The sequence below is a fragment of the Leucoraja erinacea genome, chromosome 14, assembly GCF_028641065.1.
Source record: "Leucoraja erinacea ecotype New England chromosome 14, Leri_hhj_1, whole genome shotgun sequence".
In the NCBI taxonomy this organism is placed as follows: Eukaryota; Metazoa; Chordata; class Chondrichthyes; order Rajiformes; family Rajidae; genus Leucoraja; species Leucoraja erinaceus.
The window spans coordinates 25,056,889-25,081,386 of record NC_073390.1 but is presented as its reverse complement, the minus strand read 5'-3'; the positions used below and the strand labels follow the sequence as shown (position 1 = coordinate 25,081,386).

At 44.5% G+C, this 24,498-nt stretch overlaps 1 protein-coding gene across 3 annotated transcripts in view; it reads right to left on the bottom strand.

Moving 5' to 3' along the window:
- Positions 1 to 462: 462 nt before the first annotated feature.
- ccdc50a (coiled-coil domain containing 50a) overlaps positions 463 to 24,498 on the bottom strand; it is a 68,713-nt gene continuing 44,677 nt past the window's right edge. For 2 of the 3 annotated variants that reach the window (XM_055645865.1, XM_055645867.1), the window contains 6 exons: positions 22,445 to 22,569; positions 19,937 to 19,981; positions 18,418 to 18,570; positions 12,913 to 12,989; positions 8,768 to 8,868; positions 463 to 5,068 (listed from right to left, as the gene is read on the bottom strand). In XM_055645865.1, coding sequence (XP_055501840.1) covers positions 5,049 to 5,068; positions 8,768 to 8,868; positions 12,913 to 12,989; positions 18,418 to 18,570; positions 19,937 to 19,981; positions 22,445 to 22,569 — 521 coding nt within the window. In that variant the 3' untranslated portion in view covers positions 463 to 5,048. The remainder of the gene's footprint in view (positions 5,069 to 8,767; positions 8,869 to 12,912; positions 12,990 to 18,417; positions 18,571 to 19,936; positions 19,982 to 22,444; positions 22,570 to 24,498) is intronic. The other variant, XM_055645866.1, reaches the window with a different exon arrangement.

Sequence of the window (24,498 nt, the reverse complement as noted above, 5' to 3'; positions counted from 1 at the left end):
GTTCAATCCTCACTATGGGTGCTCTCTGTATGGAGTTTATACGTTCTACATGACCATGTGTGTTTTCTCTAGGTGCTCCAGTTTCTTCCCACAGTCCAAAATACCTACAGGTTTGGAGGTTAATTGGCTTCAGTATGTTATAATAAAATGTCCCTAGTGTGTAGGATAGTGCTAGTGTACAGGGTGATCACTGGTTGGCGGACTCGGATTGCCGAAGAGTCTGTTTCCTCGCTGTATATCCAAAGTCTAAAACCTAAGCTGGACTGTGTGCTGGTCGTCTCACTGCTATCAATGGATTATCTGTCACGTTTATGCTGGGAGAGAAACACTAGATCCTTGCCTCCTCCCTCGCCACTGTTACAGCAAAAACTCTGTCCAAATCGTTTCAGCAGATCGAACCTCAATGGGATCAAGCACGAGTCCCGGCGAAGACAATGAAGAAGAGCCGTCACTGAGTCAATGTCAAGCAGCATTTCATGAGTTTATTGTCAGAAAAACACACAAGTGTTGTTGACAATATCAAACAATTAAAAAGATGTACAAAAATAATCTGAATCCAATTAACAGAAGCAGTTTGTTAGCAATCGGTAACGTGGTAATATAGTTAATAAACATAGATCAGAGCTTGTGATGATGTGTGCTCAGAACAGCACAAAGTAATAATTTGGCAAATAAATGCTGCTATCAACAATAATATTTGGTCATATCTAGAATATATATAGATATATATGTGTGTATGTGTGTGTTAAATCAGCTGGAAGGAGCAGAGGTCAGACAGTGACATTGAGCAAAGAGAGCATTCAAACATTACTCGGAGTACACTGGCCGGAGGCTCCAATCTAACTGCATCTTCGCATCACTTCACCACTCCCCACCCCCCCTCAACTCCCACCACTTACTAAGCCTCAAAGCTTAAAACATGGCATCAACAAACCCTAGAGTTATTCTACTTCCTGATGTTGATACATGTCTAGGATTCTCAATCTGAAGAATGAAACTATGAGACTACATTTGACCCCAGTCTTTGGCTTTAATTTTCCTGAGCCACAAGCCTAGACAGGAGCCAGCGATGTGGCCTCACCACAGCCGTGCCTCTTTAGGACACAAGCCATTGTCAGGAGGAGAGTGCAAGCGAAGCACTACTCGTGGGTTGAAAGTAAAAGCTGCTTTGATGAGTCCTATCACAGGTGTCCTGAGTGAATTACAAATACCAGAGGCACAACATACCTCCCCTGCAAAAGCAGACAAAATTGCTTCTTCACCACAAATTCACCCTTTGAAGAATGATTTACTTTGCATCATACTCATCCTGGAGGTGATGGAAGTGAAATCTCAAGTTGTATGTGGGTTGTGCATTGAAACGAGAGATGGAAAATCCAACTGGAGAATAATTAAACCTGCAAAATCCCAAATTACCTACCTGGGTCCCACCTCTGAGCACAGAACCAACAGCAGAGCTCCTTTGGATGGGGAAGTCGACGATGTGTTTGGGAGTTTTAGGTGCGGGAAGGGGGCATGGTTACTGTGCACCGTGATGGAGCCTTGGTGGGTGGGAAAGTCTGGGGATTGGTGAGGAGCTTGACATCGAGGGTTAACCAATAACCGATAACCAGCATCTCTTTGAAATCCAAGATGATTTACATAATTTAAATTCCACAGGAGATTTGAACTCATGCCTCTGGGTTGCTGGTGCATTCGCCACTGACTTACTCCCTGACATAAAGGGCATACAAGAGGCTACACTGACATCCAATCCTATGGAGAGCAACATGTGAAACGGGATCAAAAATAAAGCGTTGAGCAGCAGGCTTTGAGGCAGGACTGTGAGGGGAGACAGAGGGGGGGGGGGAGGACAGACAGATAGAGATAGGGACAGACAAACAGACACTGAGACAGTCAGAGAGAGAGAGTGACAGACATAGTCTCTATCTAGAGAGAGCCAGACAGAGAGGGAGAGACAGAGAAAGAGAGCAGAGAGGGAGAGACGGACACAGGGAGACGGACACAGAGAGACAGATAGAGAGACACGCAATGACTGATCTCGACAGGACAGCATGGTGGTAACGAGAGCACATGAGAGCCTGAGTACCAGCACCAAAGTGAGTGAAAGTCTCTGAGCAGTTTGATGTAATTTGGTCTCTCCAGACTGGGTGGGTACACAGAAACACAGGAACAGTTAAATCCATTTGATCGTTAATTGTTCATATTGGAATCCAATTAACTTTGTTTCTAAGATGGAGCAGAACTTCCCTGAAGATCAGAGTGAAGTAGCAGGATCGCGTACCTGCGTCAATGTGGCTGTAATGCAGGCTCCTATCCCACTGGATCCCCCTTTCCCAGGGAAACGCTGGGCGCTAACTAAATCTGGAGACTGTGTACCATGACAAGTGTGCCTCGTTTTCCTACCATGTTTAGCCTTCGAGCTTTCCATGGATGATTGGATTAAAAGATTTGCAAAATGCAAAGTGCTGGAGGTACTCAGCGGGTCTGGCAGGATCTGGTGGGCATGGACGGATGATGTTCTGAATCAGAACCCTTCTACAGACTGATGGAGTAGGGGGGAGAAAATTGGAAGAAAGAGGTGGGAAACAAAGCCTGGCAAGTGATAGGTGGGTACAGGTGAGCGGGGTGGTGATTGGCAGATGGGTGGAGTAAGTGACAAAGGCTAAAGGCCCATTTCCTTCCACAGATACTGCCTGACCTGCCAAGTTTCTCCAACACTTCATATTTTGATCGATAGCTACAGCCTGGAAAAAGGTTCTTCGGCCCACGCTGACCATCAATCACGGGTATACTTCTATGCTATCCCACCTTCACATTAATTCCCTACACACCGTGGGCAATTTACAGGGGATCAATTAATCTACAAAGCTGCACGTCTTTGGGATGTAGGAGGAATCCAGAGTGCCAGGAAGAAACCCACACGTTTCACAGGAAGAACGTGCAAACTCCACACACAGACCGCACGTGAGGTCAGGATCGAACCCAGGTCTCTGGCGATGTGAGGAGGCAGCTTTACCAGCTGTGCCACTGGGCTGCCCTGTTGCTTACGATTCCATCTGCTGTTTCATGTCTCTAAAGGATTTGCATAGTACTGCGAGTGACCCTGGTCAGTGCCTGAGGTGAACGGCCTGAGCTCATAGCCTCTGCTCACACCAGCTGCCCAACATACACCACGCAGCCTCAACACAACATGCATCAGTGACTTACATTGGCTTCACAAACACACATGCAGCATGCAGCACTGCCTGGACAGGCAGCACCTTCATTCACAGGGACACGTGGGGTCCTGAGAGAACATACAAAAGTCGCATATTATGTCGCAACTATTTCCTACACATCTATGCAAAGGTCATTCGATTCATAATGGGTTTGAGAGCCATTTTTAACTGTGGTGAAGGGTGGGCTTGTGACAATTTGTGGACAGCAGGACGGTGGTTAGGATTAAGTCTGCTTTCCCCTGCTATGTGTAGCTGGATTAACTCAGCGGTTTAGGCAGCATCTCTGGAGGAAGATGCGGCCCTTGGCTTCCTCTGAAACATTACCAGTTTGTGCAGATCCTATATTTAGAACAAAAGTTTTCCCAGGTAACAACTGAACAGAGCCTGTGGTTTGTCCCTCACTGCATGGAGACAGTAGGCTGGTCCCATTTACCCTGGAGACTCAGGTTGGGTGGAAATGGACACCGTCCGTGACTGTGACACCGTCCGTGACACACACTGAGGAACATCCCGTCCTTCATTACCCAAGAGGGAAGAGTGAAGTAGCATGATGTGCATTTCTTGAGGAGCTGCTCATCCAACAATGGAAATGGGATTGGGAAACGGCCCGGTCGAGGGGAAGGAGTCTCACCCACTGAATGTGCAGGTGGGGACTGATGTGTAGTTGCCACGGGCCATGGCAGGAACCCAGTCGTGCAGATCCTAACGCATTTCAAATAAAGCATTCTTCCAACGAGCCAATTAGTCACACAGTAGAACACCATTGGATGTCTTTGCTAATCCACAATCAAAATCTGTTCATACATCCTTCCCTTAGAATGCAGCCAGGTAGATTCAACCAGCAGTCTTTAGGCTGGAAAATTAGTGATTATAAAATAATATGGCCACATCACAAACTTGCACCAGACCATTGCCACTGAGACTGCAGCTTCTACAACTCTAGGAACCACAATGACAGCAAGAATAAGTGGGCAATTTCAAATTTAGATGTGGACATAGAAATTTATAATGGGTAAATGTTGATGGGAAGAGTATTAACTGCAGGATTTTAAACATGCTATAGATATGCAAAAGTGTTGATTATAATAACATTATATGCATTTCTTGAGGCAGCAAGTGCAGAGATATGGCAATTAATTACACATGCAGTAACATTTCTACTGTAACATAACAGAAAGGTCACAATGGACCAAATTACATCCAATGCAGCAAAGATTTTTGAGCTCCGAAGCCTGTTTGATTGAATCCTAACAGTAGCACCAACTCTCACCAGCACATCATGTGTTAATCCCTCCAATAACAAGTCATGAATTTACTCAACCATTCAGTCAAATTAAACCAATCCAAGAATTTGATGGCCTCATCAACATGAGGCAGAGCTGGAGGGACAAGAGGAGAGAGAAGTATCACAGACTTCCATCACGAGAGCCAATCTTTGGTGCTGATGCAAGCCATTCCAATTGATGAGCACAATACTGCAGAGATCAACTGAAAGGCCCAGTTAAATGGTTAGAAACAAAAAAAATATACAAAAAGTTAATACAACTTAACATTGTTAATTTAAAACCAAAATATTTTAGAAGTTCCCTCAAGTTATTTGTGCAAACACATTACATTTGAAGATTCTATTCCGCAAAGCAAAACCGGAACTGTGTACTGGCTCACTAAGGTCTGCTATGCCAAAGTCCATTGGGTTTCTCTCCACTTTGATGAGTCGAAGGGAAGCAATCTCTCCAGTTCTGCTGGCCCAATCCACACTGGATATAAATTGACGAAACTCTCGAAATATGAATCCCCTTCGTTCATGCAAGTGCCGGTTTTTCTCAATCATTGCCTGTAATAGGAAACTAAACACAAGCACCAGTTAGTAAATACGCAATACAAAATGATATGGCTGTCATGGTGGTCAGAAAGCCTCCGGGTGTTTCTGAGGTCTGTTCCAGGCCACCATACCTCAAGCAGGATGTTAGCCATGACTGTGAGCGGCACAGTCATATCACATAGTCATACTTCGGCCCGATTTGTCGTTACCAACCAAGATGCCCCATCTATATGAGTCCCACCTGCTTACGTTTGGCCTATATCCTTTTAAACCTTTCCTACCCAACTACCTGTTCAAATGTCTTTTGAATGTTGTTATAGTACCTGCCTAAACTACCTCCTCTGGCAGCTAGTTCCAGTTTCCCTTCAGGATCCTATTAAGTTATTCTCCGCTCACCTTAAACCTATGTCGCCTGGTTCTTGATTTCCCTACTCTGCGTAAATGACTGTGCATTTACCTTAACTATTCCCCTCATGATCTTATACACCTCAATAAGATCACACCTCATCCTCCTGCGCTCCAAGGAATAAAGTCCTAGCCTGCTTAACCTCTCCCTATAGCTCAGGCCCTCAAGTCCTGGCAACATTCTCATAAAAACTGTGACATGAGGAGCAGTGGATCAAATGGCACTGTTGGTTGTAAGTTCTAAGCTTGTACTCCTTTGTCGTTGGAAGGTATGATCTCCTCAGTTTAACTCGAGTACTGCATTGGAGAGTAGCCTTTGATTAAGAGGTAATACAGGAAATGGTAGACTAGTGGGCCTCACATCACTTTGTCCAGAGATTTCTACACTGTGGACATTTAAGTATTTGTCAAACATAGTGTGGAAGCACCTTCCCACATCACCCCCCTTTAGTTTAGTTTACTCTAGTTATACCTCATGGAAACACGCCCTTTAGCTCACCGAGCACCAACCAGCGATCACCAGTACACTAGTTCCATCCTACACACTGGGGACAATTTACAGAAGCCAATTAACCTACAGACCTTCACGTTTTTGGAGTATAGGAGGAAACCACAGCGCCCGGAGAAAACCCATGTGATCACAGCGAGTACGTACAAGCACCGTACAGATAGCACCCGTGGTCAGGATCAAACCCAAGTCTCTGGTGCTGTAAAGGCCGCAGCTGTACTGCTGCGCCACTCTGCCACTTGTCAACTTCCCTTCTCAAATTCCTTTTAAATCTCTTAACCTATTATGTCAAAACAATACTTCCACCAGATCTCCCCTCAGTCGCCTACAAGGAATACAAATACAGCCTTGTCTTGCATAATGGACAATCATGCCAACTATTTTTGATCTATCCCAGCCTTTCCAAGTACACTCGTTCATACCCCTCAGAGCTTCTTCCAATAACTCCCTAATTTCTGATATTATATCCACTGGCTGCCCTGGTTGAACAGATGGACCACAATCACCGCGCCTGTGGGCAAAGATTTCAAAGCCTGTCAAGACCCCACCGATTCATCCATGCCGACCAAAATGCCTCATCTAAGCTAGTCCCATTTACCAGCATTTTACTCATATCCCTCTAAACCTTTCCTATCCACGTACCTGTCCAAGTGTCTTACTAATCTAACATTCCTTGGACTTGCTGTCCTTACCCCTCATCCTATGAGAATGTATTAACCCCGAACCTTCCTTGCTTTACTTCTGAATGACTCTCACTTGCCACAGGTACACCTTCACACAAGTAGCTGCTCCCTGTCTGTTGGTCAGGTCCTATCTTATGACACTGAAATTGGCCTTCCACAATTCAGGACCTAGGCCGGCATGGATCAGTTGGGATGAAAGGCCTGCTTCCGTGCTAGATGGCTACAACCTTATCTTCCGGGCTATCCTTATCGCTGGCAGGTGGTATTACAAGAGATAGGTAATGGATGGAGTTGGTGGGTTGAAGGGCCTGTTTTTGTTTGGTACAACCCAATGACTCCGGTAGGCCACACTTTCCAGTTCCCCAAGTGGGGTATCAGGCCGCTCCAGGCCCATTGTTCCTGGATGGAGAGCTCTTAAGTGGACCTGACATCCAATATCGTTTACAGACTGCTGGAGTGTGGCATCTGCAGCTTGGTGAGCTCACACAATGGCTGTGACACAGGGGAGATCCCACATTCGATCATCTGAAGGGTCTTGACCCGAAATGGCATCTATTCCTTTTCTCCAGAGATGCTGCCCGACCCACTGAGTTACTCCAGCTTTTTGCCACACTGAGTTACTCCAGCTTTTTGCCACACTGAGTTACTCCAGCTTTTTGAGTGTTCAGTGAACTTTGCAACTTTGTCAGAGCCAAAACGTGGCGATGCTTGTGTACTGCCTTAGTGAGGTCTGCTATATGATTTTACTGTGTTGTATACAAACAACGCATTTCACTGCACCTAGGTACATGTGACAACAAAATATAATTGAATCATTGAATTGAGGATTATTAGCCGCATGTTACACGACTAGGAATTTAATGTCCACACATGGGATTGGTTAAAAATGTCTTAAAATCAAAGGTTTTACATTTAGAAGAGCAAACCACACGTAAAGAATTAAAGGCAGTGAAACCAACTAATGTAAACAAGCTCCCCATACCTTGCTCCTGATATTTCAATGGGACCATTGTGTGTATGCCAGGTTTAGTCTGGAGCTGACTTCAGGATCTGGCTTCCCAGTCGGACTGTTGGGAAGTCGGCACAAGGTCAGGCTACCTGGCCCAACTCCAAGTGGGATCTGCCTGTGAGGCTGGCAGCCCAGCAATCGGCCGGGAACCAGGACTTATGCAAGGAAAACGTGGGCAAGTCCCAACATCAGCAACGGTGTGGGACATGATGACCCAGGCTACAACTTCTGCCAAACCCCCTTATTTTGCTTATCCGTGCGCACATCTGTGCCTTTCACCTCAAATATTCAATCATTGTACTCCTTTTGGCTAAACACTGGGAATTATTTTTTGAGACGGATAGAGCACAGAAACAGGACCATCAGCCTGTTCCAGGCAGGGCCTTCTGTCTGAAGAAAGAAGTTAACCCGAAATGTTACATTCCCTTTCTCCAGAGATGCTGGCTGACCCGCCTAGTTACTCTAGCATTTTGTGTGTATCTTCGGTATAAACCAGCATCTGCAGTTCCTTCCTACACATTCAGCCACCATGTTTGTGATGACCAAGTTGGCATATTGCACGAGTCCCATTTGTCTGCATTTGGCCCAAATCCCTCTGAACCCTTCCTATCCATACATCTGAACAAACGTATTTAAAAGATCATAATTGTTTTTTCTTCTATAGCTTCCTCTGGCAGCTCATTCGAGATACGGACTACCCTCTGAGTGAAAAAGCTGCCTGGACCGACATATCAAATAATAATTGTATAATTTGAAAAAGACACAAATGTATATAAAAGCAGTAGTTTCAGTATTTTCCGTCTCAACCCTATTCTCCTGCCGTCTCCCCATAACCTTAAACGCCTTGACTAATCATGAACACTATCAATGTCCGCTTTAAAAATACCGAATGACATGGCCCCCCACAGCTGTCTGTCGCAATGAATTCCACAGATTCACCACCTTGACCATTTTCTGGTCAATGTCTGTAACACCTGCAATCCTTTGCAATAGATCACTGAACTTTATCCCTGGATAAACCAGGTATTCTGGAACTGAATCCCATTGAAGAAACCATTGAAGTTCATCCCTGGAGAGTTCCCTATCCCAGCCAGTGTTCCCACCACCACTGTACGTTACCTTTCTGTGAGGACTCTGCAGACCTAGGGCCAGGACGTGAAGGACGCTGTGAGCTGAGCCTGTGGTCCAAGTCTTCAGACCCCGCTCGGTGGGCAGGAGGCCTGCAGGACAAAAAGCTGTAATAAGACTGACTGAATGAATGAAGCCAAATAAAAACATTCCCAGTGGATTCCCCTGCACCTCCACTCCTCCAATAATACAGTGCCAATCAGACATCGGAGAGCAAGGCTGGGAGAAGAGATTTACTTTACATGTTAATTAACAAGGCAAATAACCCCCTCCCCCCCCCATATCTAAAGTGCACCCACTCACACACCCCTTCACTTTTCACCAGTGTTAGCAATAATGCTACTTGGTAATCAACTCTCAAACTTCAGTCAAATTTGGCTCTAATTTTAACTGTACAGGTTAAAAAATCACCCTGACAGAATTCACAAATGGTTACAAAAATATCTGTGGTATGTAATAAAAATGTGCTGTTTTGAAGTCAATGTGAAAAAGTAAATAAACACAACATGTTTAACTCTCATTTCTTGACGTGTGCATTATTTAACAATGCAATGCCAACTATTTTCTATGAATGTAATCCTGCCCCATAATTTAATCGTGGAGGGGCTATAATTTACAACCGGGAATTGAGGATTAGTTTTCATTGTTTAATCTGAAATTCAGTGGGTTTTAATAAGGTGTGACCCAGATAATCTGTTTAAAACTTTAGCTATTTACAATCTCTGTCGATGATGAAGACACTGAGTGTGTTGTATCAAATTTTGCTGATACCAAGATAGGTGAGAACATGAATTGTTAAGATATAGTCTGATAAGAGACAGTGAAACATTCACTATCCATTTCATAATTATACCCAGTTCTACCATCACCTCTGGCAGCTCCACCCTCTGTGTGCAGAGGTTGCCCATCAGGTCCCCATTAAATCTTCCCCCTCTCACCAAAATCTTTGTCCTCTAGTTTCAGACTCCCCTACCCTGTGAAAAAGACTGTGACTCAACCTTATCACTGACCCTCATTATTTAATTCAGGGACAGTTTCTTCCCAGCTGTTATTGGGCCACTGAACCAACCTATCAACAACATTGGAGACCCTAGGACTATTTTTAATCAGAGTTTCCTGGACTTTATACCCTCTATCCTGAATCTGTATACTTTTGACAGCTTGATTGTAATCATACTCAGTCTTTCTGCTACTGGATAGCATGCAACAATAAAGCTGTTCACTGTACCTCAGTACACGTGACAATAAACAAAACACCCTTCAGCCTCCTTTGCTCCAGGGAAAACAGTCTATCTGGTCTTTCCTTATAACTGAAGCCATCCAGTCCTAACAACATTTTCACTGGCAAGGCTCAGTCTCACACCCTTTAGATTCAGAGCCTCGCTGTATGCATGCAAGTGTGTGAGGGCGCTGAGCACCAACACCTGCTAAATTCATTCAACTGTGTGTGAGCTGTAAGGCCTGGACAGGATGAAGTGATTGCTAAAAGTAGGATAGACCTCAGGTAATTTTCCCTCATTAGGTTGTTGTGCTCTCATTCTCTGGCACTGCTCCCATCGATGGGGTGATCAAGGTGTGTCAATTCCAGAGAAGGGCAACTGTTTAGGGAGGGGAACAGGAAACTCTGTGCATGAGCCAACATTCCTGCATTTGGCACTGACTTAAATTTGGCTCAATGCCTAGGTTATTTTCAAAAGGTTATTTTCTGAATTTGATTCTTGGAGAACTGGCAATGCTGGGTCAGCCAGTTTGAAGAAAAAAAGTATCTTTCCACCTCTACTCCCTTCATCTGGCAAGAGAAAAGGCAAGGTAGCTGGATTTAGTAACTTGGACGCATCCATCAAGTTTGCTGAGGCATCCCAAGTAATTTAGGATTCCACGAGAGGATGCACGGATAAACAATATCAACGGAATTCCAGTTCAATGAGATGTCAAATCAGAGAAAATTAGGGAGAGTTAGCTTTGATGTTACTATATTCAACGCATGAACCATTTATAATTGGTGAAACTAATTTTTTCTTTCATCATTTGAAGAGTTTTGATTTTTGACTGGGGGTAACAAGTCATTCAGCATGAAACAGGCCCTTAGCCCAATTTCTCGAATATGATGCCCCAACTAAACTACCATATTTAGCCGATATTACTCTTAAAAGTTTCATATCCCTATACCTGTCTAAATGTTTGTTAAATGTTCCAGCACCGGGCCCGTTTCTCACTCCCTATCTTCTCTCCCATCTGGCAGCTTTAAAAACGCATTCGGAAACAGTTTATTCCTAGCTCTTATCAGGCAACTGAACAGTCCTCTGATCAGCTAGAGTGTGGTCCTGACCTCCCATCTACCTTGCTGGAGAACTTTAAACTCTCTTTAATCCGACTTTATCAGACCTCAATGTTATATCTTGCACTAAATGTTGTACTTGTTATCTTTCGTTTGTGCACTGTAGGTGGCTTGATTGCATTCATGTATGGTCTTTTTTTTGACTGGATAGCATGCAAAACTTTTCATTCTAACTCAGAATGCATGGCAATCATAAACTAAACTAAAATGTTGTTTTTGTACCTGCCTTAACTATTTCCTCTGACACCTCATTCCATATACCCACTACCCTTTGTGTAAAAAAATGTGCCCTTCAGGTTCCTTTGCCTTCTCACCTTAAACATGCCTTATCCCTATCCTGGGGAAAAAGCTCTTGTGCATTCACCTTATTTATTCCCCTCGTGATTTTATACATCTCTGCAAGATCATCCTCAGCCTCCTGCACTCCAAGGCATAAAGACCTAGCCTGCCTAACCTCTCCCTATAGTTCAGGCCCTGAAGTCCTTTGAACATCCTTGTAAATCTTCTCTGCACTTTTTCTAGCTTAATGGTACATTTCCTACAGTGTGCTGATCAAATCTGAACACAATACTCCAAGTGTAGCCTCGCCAACGTCTTGTACGACTTCACCAATGTTTTATACAACATCTTGTAGACTTGAAGTTTGAGCAGTTATCCATAATGGATAAATGGTCCCATGGTGAACAAGTTTGGGAATAAAATATTCCGGGATAACTTGATACTGAGAAATGACATAAATGGAAATGGTTCGGGTAATAACAAAGCTTGAAACAATGGTAAGTGTAAGGCTTGGCTTAAGTCAGGATATAGAACCATTATTGGCAGAAGGACAAAATAAGTTTAAGAACAGTGGACAGGTGAGGTCGTCAGGCAGCATCTGAGAAAAACTGACAGCTGCCCACATGCTCATACTGACCTCTGGATAGGGAACTGACCCAGTGAAAAATGTGAATCGTTAATCATCCTTTGACCTAATCAAATTGGCTCTGTCAGGACAAACTCAACACGCTAATACATAGAATCAGTCCAGAACAGGGAGTGCTCAGCCTAAACCTGCGAATCATCTGGAGAGGTAAAGATATCTCAGTCGGGGACACAACGGAAAACAGATCTGTGCATGTGGTTCCCTTCCCCAGGCAACAAGAGAGTCATACTGCACGGAGACAGGCCCTTCGCCCTAACTTGCCCATGACGAGAGAACACACACACACTCTCTCTCTCTCTCTCTTTCTGTTGGTATTAGAGGAAAGAGCACAGGAGCAACCCTGCATAAAACTGACTGTATTTGGAGTATTATGCTCAGTTTTGGCATATCGGAGGAACAATGTGCTGGCATTGGAGAGGATGATCCCAGAGATGACGGGGTTAACATATCATGAACATTTGATGGTACTAGGCCTGTACTCACTGAAGTTTAAAAGGATGAGGGGAGACCCCAATTAAACTTACCGAATAGTGAAAGGCCTGGATAGAGCGGATGTAGAGAGGATGTTTCCACTGGTGGGTGAGTCTAGGACCAGAGGCCATAGCCTCAGAATAACAGGACATATCTTTAGAATGGAGATGAGGAGGAATTTCTTTAGTCAGAGGGTGGTCAGTCTGTGGAATTCATTACCATGGAAGGCTGTGGAGGCCATCAATGTATATTAAGGTGTAGATTGATATATTCTTGATTATTAAGGGTATCAGGAGTTATGGGGAGAAGGCAGGAGAAAGGGGTAGAGAGAGAAAGATAGATCAGCCATGATTGAGTGGTGCTCCTATAACTTATGAAAATGAAAGCCGTCCGAGTGTTTACCTGGCTGGCCGTTCGGGCTTCACGGTTGATGACTCCAACTCGTCCCACCTGGGCTTGACATACTCGCTGGTGTCATGCTGCACAGAGAGGAGAAAGAAAGAATATCACAGCACTGGAAGACGGCATCAGCTCGCCCCCGGCCCACACAGAAAACCACTGCAGACATAATGGTGACAGGTTGTGACACTGGAACCTTCAGACTGCATAGAGAGTGCTGACCAACAGTTCCACACTGGATCCAACTAACCAAAGACTGCAACACGGCACCCAAGCCATGCAACTTGCTACATGCTGGTCCCAGAAGTGGATCTGCAATCACTTATTACAATTAATCCACTCTTTTAAACCTCTGTTCCAACAGCAGCGTTTCTTACTTTAACTGTGCTCTTCTTAATTTCTTCTAGGGTCTGTCAATTCCCCTTCTCCAGTGCGGTCTACTGCGACTGTCGAGACCTGCAGCTCAGTCATCCCAGAGCAACAAATGGAGAGCCTCCCTGACCTCCCATCTATCTCATTAGAAACCCTCGAACTATCTTTAATCTGACTTTACTGGACGATCTTGCACTAGACGTTTATCATGTACCTGTCTACTGTGGACGGCTCAATAGTAATTATGTATAGTCTTTCCGCTGACTGGTTAGGATGCAACAAAAAGCTTTTCACTGTATCTCGGTAACCTTGACATTAAACTAATGTGACATGACTCCTACGCACCTGGCGAACCACTGCCCTTCCTATACTCAATGGATAGAACATTCATCCCACCACCGCATGACCCTGCAATAACCAGTAAACCACTCTCGAGTTAACCAAACTTGAATTATCTTGAGTTTCCCTGAAGATGTTGAACTTGAGGAGCAGAGATGCTCTCATCATTTCTTCTTTACTCTAGCCCCTCCACACCCTCCTCTCATTCCCATCATTATTTATTCTCTTGCCAAGATCCAGTTTGAGATCAACACAATGATGCATTTACAAACCATCTCAACTGTAGGAAAACTTTATTGGGCACACAAGAATGGTAAAGAAAACCCGATATGCAGTAGAAGAGGACACTGGGGCAGAGGACTAAAGGCTTGTTCAAAGGTAGCATTCTTCATAAGCCGTATTTGGAGTATTATGCGCAGTTTTGGGTCACACATCGGAGGAACAATGTGCTGGCGTTGGAGAGGATGATCCCAGAGATGATTGGGTTAACAAGGAAAGTTAGCAGGGCAAGAGGTTATGGAGAGAATTCCTGAGCTTGTACTCTGGGCAGTTCATGGTGTGGCCACCAATAGTTGGGAATTGGAGGAGTGAAGGGTTGCAGGCAATGTGATACGAGGCAGTCCAATTTCAAAGTGATTAGCACCATTCCTTCATCAGCAGGGGAATGCCCAGGGGATCTGTCAGACAGACAGAGGCAGCTTTACACTGCTGCCTGTCACCTCAGTCCCCAACTCCTAGAACTTAATACAACTCTCGGAGGCCATTCACCCCATCATGTCTGAACCATCTCTTTGAAGTAAGCATTCAATTTGCAGTAATTCTAATATTCTTTGACCGCATGCCTCACTTGTTGATGAGGCTGAGCAGATGCATCCTCCTCTCTACCTACGTCTGTCCTGAAGAGTCCGATATCATAAAAACTATCACCTAGTTAATGAGCACAGAATCATCCATGAAAATGGGTTCTGATGGAACTCCACCAGTCTGAAGAAGAGTTTCAACGCAAAACATCACCTATTCCTTTTCTCCAGAGATGCTGCCTTGCCTGTTGAGTTACTCCAGCTTTTTGTGTCTATCTTCAGTGTAAACCAGCATCTAAAGTTCCTTTCCACATATCAACTCTTTCTCTTTCCACAAAGGCTCCTTGGCCTGCTGATCATTCTGTTAGATTGCCGGTTAATCCTGTACTCAAATTGTATGTTTGAAAGGAAATCAAGGCAAATGTTGATAAGAGAAACAGTATATTACAGCCTGAACACTATACCCGCATTTACATTAAATAAAATACCAACAAAAACAGAATGTAGGCCTTGGTAAATTATTGCATCAATGTAGTCTCCTCCTGTTAGCCACAAGATTGCACCTGTCAACATTAAATATCTAAAACCAAGCATGGATTAAAATCTCACAACTGTTGTGTATTGTACTGAGTAAGCAAGCAGGACCACACGGGTTGGTGACTGAGGAGGGTAAATCCTTGGCCCTTCAGTGCACCTTACAGAGTTCAACTGTAATAATGCATAAGTATGGTGTGGTACAGTACAATGAAAAGCTTGCAGCAGCATCACAAGCAAATATACTCAGACAACACACAAAAACAAATGATACATAAATTTTGCATAAATTCTAGAATACAATGAAAAGAAAACTGCAAAAATACAACGCATTAGTGCAATAGGAAAACAATTGTAAAAAAATCCATGATAGTGTGCTTTAGGAAAGACCCCTTCTTCCGATGGTGGTGTACAGCATCAGACGAACGTGATCAAACAAGGGCTTGGGAGGATCACTGTAACCTCCTTGCTTTTGTACTCAACTCCTCCATTCATGATCCATCCAAGATCCCAAATCCTTTGCTACCTACTCCCAAACTGTCCCAAGACCCTTCAAAATCTCTGCACATAAATCCACTGAATTGACTGAAATTGAAGAATTCAATGTTCATACTGCTGCTCCTCCACACCTTAGATCCCCACCATTAAGTCTGTATTGACTTCCCTATCTCTACTGCATCATCTCATCTGCTAAACCTGCCTATTCTATGTTCTGCTACAATCAGTATCATACTTCATTTGTCAAAGCACCAATTTGTTTATCATTCATAAATATTGCAGATTTACTCGGTATTGTAATACACTCACGGTGGCAATCCTAGCACTGAGTCTTCAGGAGAACTGTTGCTCCTCTCTTCCACTCTGAGAAACAATAGACAGTACAAAGTACCTGTCCCACTTGGGCGCCATTTGTGCGTTACGCAGGTGGAGCGGCGCGAAGATTTTGAGAATCACAAAATCCTGGGGCGCCGCGCGTTTGACAGCCGTTTTAACGAGCCTCACTGCCTACGCCACCATGCACCATGCACGCGTAAATGCACGCCATGCGCACTTTAAGAGCACGGCATGGCGCATAAATTATGTCACATAAATGACACGCAAATAACGCCCAAGAGGGACAGGCCCTTAAGTTTGTTCTCAAACCTTCCATCAAGAGGTCGACAGAGTCATTGCAGTGCCATCTAGTGACCCTTCTCCTCATAACCCTCTAGCCTCCACGTCCAACACATCAACCTCCCACATTTCCATGACCTTCAACGCCATCCCACTGCCGAGTCACATCTTCCCCTCCCCACCTCTTTCTGCTTTTGGTGGTCTCAGAAGTGGATCTGCAATCATTCATTACAATTGCTCCACTCTTTTGAATCTCTACTCCAGCAGGAGCATTTCCACCCTTGGACTATCTTTAATCGGGCTTCACCTTGCACGAATTGTTAATTCCTTTATCATGCATCTGTACTCTGTGGATGTACAATCTTTCGGCTGACTGGATAGCACGCAACAAACCTGTTTATGAGACTATTCACTGTATCTTGGTATACCTGACAATAACAAGCTAAAGTTTGGTCCGCCTGCGATTCTTTGGTTCACTCACCTCTCCCCCTCCTTACGTTTGTTCCACTGTAATGGCAGAGGATGTAGCACCCATCCCTACACCAGTTGGGACACCTCTATTCAGATACCCAAACAGTCCTTGTGAGATAGAGGTTTACATGTATCTCCTCCAACCCCGTCTATTGCATTCAGACTGGAGGATGCTTGAATTGGAAAGGATGTGGCCTATTGTACATCGCCAAGCTTTGGCCAGGCGACCATTTTGCTGAACACCTGCCAAGGCCTGCTGGATCTTGCCAGCCATTTTAACCACCATTCCCATACTGACCTTTCTGTCCTTTGACTCCTCCATTGATAGAGTGAGGCCACATGCAAACTGGAGCAACAGCACCTCATATTCCGCTTAGGTAGGTTACAACCCAGCAGTATGAACATTGAATTCTTCAATTTCAGTCAAAAACCCCACTCCTTCTTCTCATCTACCCAGATTTCTCCCCACTCCCACCACACATCTTACTTTCACTGCCCACCTCCCATCACCCAGTTCATTTTCACATCTCCATTATTCATTTCATACCTCTCCTTACTCTGAGCATACCCCGCTTTTCTTCCCCATCCTATTCCCCTCTACCGACCATCATTCAATCTCGTTCTACATTTCACTCCCCGCCTTCCTTACATCAGATTCCTCCATCCACATCGTTTTGTCGTTTCCACTGATCACCTCCATCATTGTTTACCATCTCCAACCTTCTCTCTCCCATCCGACTCATCCGTCAATCAACTGGCCTCCTAAGGCAGTGCAGCGTAAAACCATTCACCTTGCTACTTACTATGCATCAGCAAACGTTTATTGTGTTTATAACTTAAAAAAACTCCCAGTGTCCCATAACTATCAGGTAGTAACAATTGAGCCGAACAGCACAGGAACAGGCCCTACAGCCCACAATATCCATGCCGGACATGATTCAAGTTCAAAGGTACACAAAATTGCTGGAGAAACTCAGCGGGTGCAGCAGCATCTATGGAGCGAAGGAAATAGGCAACGTTTCGGGCCGTAAACCCTTCTTCAGATCAAGTGAGTTTATTGTCATGTGTCCCTGATAGGACAATTAAATTCTTGCTTTGCTTAAAGCATCACAGAACATAGTAGGCAGTAATAAATAATAGAAAAACAGATACAGTGTGTCCCATATGCCATTATAGGCCAATTGCCTTAAACTCACCCTCTCCGTTCTCTGCCTGCAACGGAGGCGTTTGCCTGACCGCAGCGGCTGGAGTCATCATAATTTTGTTTGCTCTGGAGTTGCACCATTTCTGCATGAAGTTCCATGTGCCTCTTAACGCACTACTCTACAAGCCTTCTTATCTTGCCAATTCCCGAACCATCATGCTTTCCACCGCTGCTGCAGAAGGCAGCGCATTCCAGGCACCCATGCTGAGGCTGTGTGTGTATCCTCAAACATCTTGCCCGGATATTTTAAAACAGTTCATATCCATTTTTCAAAACTCGGATTTGCTCCCCGTCTCACCTTAAAGCAGTTACTACAAAACACATCAGTGTGTCCATATAGGCCAAGTTAAACTAATCTTCTCTGCCTGCATGTGATCCATATCGCTCCATTTCTGCATATCCATGTGCCTCTTAACACTACAAACATATCTGCCTCCATCACCACCCCAGGCAGCGCATTCCAGGCACCCACTACCTTGTGTGTGAAACATCTTGCCCGGCACATATCCTTTAAACTTTGCCCGTCTCACCTTAAAGCTATCTCCTCTCGTTATTTGACATTTCCATCCTGGGAAAAATGACCAGGTACCTAGTTCTAGCTAAGGATCCAGTTAATTTCCCCCAGATTTTTCCCCCCCGACAAATTTGAATGATGAACCTAGAATCAAATCTCACCACAGTGCAAGTTACCTTCCTTTCTACTTCGTTCTTCCTCCAGTCAGATGAACCTTTCCTCCTGTCTTCCTCTGCCCTTCGTGCAGAATCCTTCTCCTTGGATTTCCTGTGGACCTGCTTCTTCTCGTCTTCCATCAGTAACCGAGCAATCTCCTGTCAACGACAAACAGGTATTAGGTTTGGCCACAAAGACTGAACAGAGAACCCAAGATAGACAAAAATGCTGGAGAAACTCAGCGGGTGAGGCAGCATCTATGGAACGAACAAATAGGTGACTGAAGAAAGGTCTTGACCTGAAACGTCACCTATTCCTTCGCTCCATAGATGCTGCCTCACCCGCTGAGTTTCTCCAGCATTTTTGTCTACCTGAATTTTCCAGCATCTGCAGTTCTTTCTTGAACAGAGAACCAATTACTTGAAGGATGAAGGTCAACATCCACTGCATTGGACATTATATAAAGATGATTCAAGGGCAATTCTCGCTTATATTAATTGGAGAGGTTGGACACTCAGGTTGTATTCACTAGAACATCAGAAGCTGAGGGCCATATCGCATTTTTTAATATATAAAATTATTAAGCATAATCAGACACAGAACAATTTTCCCAGGATGGAAATATCAAAGATTACAGGGTATAGTTTTTAAGCTTAGAGGGGAAAAGTTTAAAGAAGATGCAAACGGCCACTTTAAAAAAAAAAATACAGAGTGTTGGGTGCCTGGAATGCACTGCCAGTGGATGGTGCTGGAGGCAGATATAATAGTAGTGTTAAGAGGTTTTTCAGTAGGAACATCGAAATGCAAGAAATGGTGGGATATGGATCACATGCAGACAGAGGACATTGGATTAATGTGGCATCGTGTTTGGCACGGACATCGTGGGCCGAAGGGCCCGTTCCTGTCCTGTACTGTTTTATGTTCCATGTGGCCTATGTTCTGAACCCACAGGTTAGGTCAGTTTATTTTAGAGATAAAGCGCAGAAACAGACCCTTCGGCCCACCAAGTCCGCGCCGACCAGCGTTCCCCGCACACTAACACCACCCTACACATTAGGGACAATTTACCATTTTAATCTAAGCCAATTAACCGACAAACCAGTACGTCTTTGGAATGTTGAAGGAAGCCCGAGCACCCGGAGAAACCCCACGCAGGTCACGGGGAGAATGTGCATACTCCTGTCAGACAGCACCCTTGGTCAGGATCGAACCCGGGCCTCTGGCGTTGGAAGGCAACAACTCTACCTCTGCCAGAGAAGGTAGTTGAAGCCAATTCATTGACTATATTTAAGAGGGAGGTAGATGTGGCTCTTGTGGCTAAAGGGATCAGGGGGTATGGAGAGAAGGCAAGTGCAGGATACTGAGTTGGATGATCAGCCATGATCATATTGAATGGCGGTGCAGGCTCGAAGGGCCGAATGGCCTACTGCTGCACCTATTTTCTATGTTTCTACCGCTGTGCCACCCTGCCGCCCCGGTTTCAGCAGCTATCTGATTGATGCAAGCTCTGAAGACAAATCTTACCTCGTCTTGTGCCAACTGAGCTGCTCTCTCCGAAATTTGAGTAGCCTGGATCAGGAAAGAGAAAATAGAGTTAGCTTCCTGCTCAGTGCTGTTACTTCACTCGTGCACACTGCATGCAGTCAACAGCTCCAGACGACAATCTCACATCTCTCCATTTTACACACAGCGGCTCACACACCAATACCTCTAAACCAATCCTCTTTCTCAGCTGACAAGGAGTCATTGTCCACAAATACATGAAACACTACTATCATATCCATCAACCCCCCAGATTTTACTTCTCACCTCCACTTGAGGTAGAGGAGGCACAGTGGCGCAGTGCTAGAGATGCTGATTTACAGCACCAGAGACCCTGGTTCGATCCTGACCTTGGCTGATATCTGTCCGCAGTTTGTACATTCTCTCTGTGACAGCCTGGGTTTTCACCCACATTCCAAAGATGTACAGGTTTGTAGGTTAATTGGTTTCTGTAATTGTCACTAGTGTGTAGGATAGAACTAATGTATGGGTGATCGTTGTGGAGTTGGTGGGCCGAAGGACATGTATCCATGCTGTATCTCTAAATTAAACTAATCTACAGCATCCAGCTAGCTTACCTACCCCTACCTCTTTGGGACGTGGGAGAATCCCAAGTAGCTGGAGATAAACAAAGGGAAAATGTGCAAACTTCACATGGACAGCAATCAACGTCAGGACTGAACTAGGTCACAGCTCTGTTCGCCGTGCCATCCATGACTGCTCTGAATTAGGTAAGAATACTGTGTCTATGACAATCAGGTGCCTTATAATTAAAAAAAAAAATTATGACACGTTTTCAAGACATCCCTTTGTTTGGGGGAGTAACAGGAAATAGACAATGGAAGCTATCCAAGCAGATTGCTTAGAGCAAAATGTGTAAAGTGGGATATAAGTCTGGATGTGGAATGTTTTAATTGTTAAAAATGGTATAAAATGATTAATACATCAGGGCCTTGTGACTTTACCTCTCTTCCATGAAGAAGCAGGAAGCTTCACACTCCCTGACCCCTTGACACAGCATCACTCAGCTTTGTGCCTCTCTTCCAAAGAATGCCTTTACCAAGTAAGCTCTGGCACTTGGCTCTTGAATATCAATACATTTCAATGAATCATTGAACTGAGCTCTCGTGTGTGAGGGTGATCGATGGTCGGCATGGACTCGGCAGGCCAAAGGGCTTGTTTCCATGCTGTATCACTCAAATAAAAGGAACCTTACAAAACTAAACCTCAAGGCAGCAGTATGTGACCATGATGCTAGCATTTCTACAGTATCCCTCAAGACCAGAGTTCGTCAATTTTAATGGCATAAGGTTCGACACAGTGAGCTTCTGCAAACAGCAACAGGCTATTAGTGGGGGCACCGTGGCACAGCAGTAGACCTTCAGCCTTACAGCACCAGAGACCCAGGTAACCCTGACAATGGGAACTGTCTGTACGGAGTTTGTACGTTCTCCCTGTGACTGCGTGGGTTTTAGTTAGGTGCTCCGGTTTCCTCCCACACTCCAAAGATTTACAGGATCGTAGGTAATTGTAAATTGTTCCTAGTGTGTAGGATAGTGTTTGTGTACGGGTTGATCGCTGGTCGGCGGGGACCCAGTGGGCCGAAGGGGGCTGTATCTCTAAGGTCTAAAGTCTTACTAGAGTAAAGGCAATCTACTTTTTTGTATTAATAACTAAGGGATAAACCTCAGTAAGAATCCCTGAGTTACCTCCCATATTCTTCTACCAGTCCGGTGTCTAATGGGACCATTTGCCGGCGCAGAGGGAGCTGATGAAGTTTAGCGGCCTTTCCTGCACTACATATTGCACAGAGAGTGGTGGACACTGCCTGGTTCATCACAGGTACTGACCTCCTCACCATCGAAGAGATCGACAGGAGACCTTGTCCCAAAAAAGGCAGCCAACATCATCAGAGACCCACACCACCCAGGCCAGGCTCTCACCTCATGTCTGCCATCGGGAGGAAGGTACAGAAGGCTGAAAACTATGACAGCTAGGTTCAATAACAGCTTCCTCCCAGAAACATCAAGCTCTTGAGCACTAATCTTAACTATCAATTCTATGGACTGTCTTTGGTTTCACTGACTTTGGACTCTTTTGTGCAATGGTATTGTGGTTTTGATTTATTATGTTTGTGTTTATTATATATTAACTACTTGTATGTTTTCTGCAGGCCTACTATGCTGCAGCAAGTTAGAATTATTGTTGCCTTGTTGGTACATATGACAATTGAAGACAGACAGTACAGAAACAAAAGGGCACAAAGTGCTGAGTAACTCAGCGATTCAGGCAGCATCTCTAGCAAACAGGGATAGGCACTGTTTTGGATTGGGAAGAAGGATCTCGACCGGAAAATCAACAATCCATATTCTCCAGAGATGCTGTCTGACGTGCTGAGTTACTCCAGCACTACGTATCCTTGTGTATTAACCAGCATCTGCAGTTCTTTATTTCTACAAAAATGGCCACAAGCCAGTTTTCTTCTCTCACCCTGATCTCTTCCTCCTGAAGTTTCCGTGCCAGTTCTGCATCCTTCCACTCCAGGTCCTTGGTGGTCATTCTCGAAATCCCATGCATGGCGTCATTCACTCCATATTCTATCCTGGGCTTCAGCCCTGCAGAAGCAGCAATATTCATCAGTCAGACCAGAAAGTAGGCCTTCCCCAAACAACACCTATTAATCCTCCAGCTGCTTCAGCCACAGCATGAAGCATGGACAGCCAGTGGCCGTTGATACCGGCTCTATGCAGCCTGGCCTCCCCTGGGCTTTGCACCCCACTCTAAGATGAGGTGCAGGTGCTGAATAAACCAGCCCACTGCAAGATGTATTCCACTTCCCTGCAGCAAAGGGGTTGGAGCTCTGGAACGCAAGTTTCAGCACAGAAGTACCACCGTCAGCCAATTCTCCCTATGCTGACATTTTGCTGAAACAAGTCAAAACTAATGCCACTGCCTTGCTCTCCCTCCCAGGATCAGTTTCAAGACTTGCTCAAATGTAATGTCCAGGTTCAGGAGCAGCAGCTTCCCCACCTCATCAGGCTATTAAACACTACAACCTCCAAATAGGCTCAACTACATGGACATGAGGGCATTGTTTTGACTTTGCACTATTGATGAGCAGTGACAATAGACAATAGTGATCTTATAGAGGTATATAAAATCATGAGAGGAATAGATTGGGTAGATGTACAGAGTCTCTTGTCCAGAGTAGCTGAATCGAGAACTACTCGAGGGCATAGGTTTAAGATGAAGGGAGAAAGATTTTATAGGAATTTGAGGGTGTGCGCGCGTGTATATATATATATATAGAACTTTATTGGTGTTTATTATGTTTTTAAAGAGTACTATGTTTACATATCTGTAGTGCTGCTACAAAGTAAGAATTTAATTGTTCCATTTCATGACAATAAAACACTTTTGCGTCTTGAGGATTCATCTGACTGAAGGGCAAATGAGAACAAAACCCAGGGGGCAAATGGAAAATAATTTCCAATTGCTGGATCACTTGAGACGGTTTACTTTATAAAGAACAAAAGTGAGTTCTGATGTGTTTAAATTTATTATTGATTGTTTTGATGGTATCATTGGACTAATGGATTATACGGGCAGCTGTCTTGCCCACTCAGGGATTAGGGATGTAACACAAAAATCACCCCAAAGATTCAACATCACAACAGCCTCAATAATTGCTAGGCACTTTACAGCCAATTTAATACTTATTGAGATGAAGTTTCTTGCAATTTAGTTAATGTAAGACCTAACATGTCCATGGCCAGCTCTCACAAACAACAATAGTGCAATACAGATTAATGCCACTGGAGGTCACCAGTGAGCTGTACTGACCAACTCCATCAACATTCACCACTGAAGTGCTGGTGGCCGACGTGACTCTTGTGCAGTTACGTATGCATTCTGGGGCGTGATTAAACAGGTACAAAGTCATTGACAAATTACAATGGGCAGTTTCTCCTTGAGAAGGTCACTGAAATGGGCACTGGTACCGTCTCTCACAAAAAAGGCATTATGTGGGACAGGGTAAAAAAGGATTAATTGGGAACCGATGGCGAGAGAATTTAAGATTTCATGGCCTGTACGAATATCATTGTTCTGTTTTGGGACATATGGACAATAAAACACTCTTCACCCGAGAGCTGTTGACATGGACGTAGAACCAAAAGGGGAAATATTTGACAGCAGGGTGGGAACAAAGAGATCTGAGCAACTGAGGACACAAAGTCAAAGATAATGATTGAGTTGGAGGGACGGTTCAAACTTGGAATTATCAAACATCGTTTAAAGCATATTCCTCTATCACAATGGAAGATACAATAAAAGATAGACACAAAGTGCTGGAGTAACACATCCGGTCGGGCAGCATCTCTGGAGAAAAAGGATGGGTGATGTTTCGGTTGGGACCCTTCTTCAGGCTAATTGTTCAGGCTAGGGGAGGGGCAAGACAAGTCTGCAAGTAATAGGTGCATACAGGGGGGGGGGTGGTTAGGGGGGGGAGGGCATAGCCAGAAAGTCTGGACAGAGACCAGGGA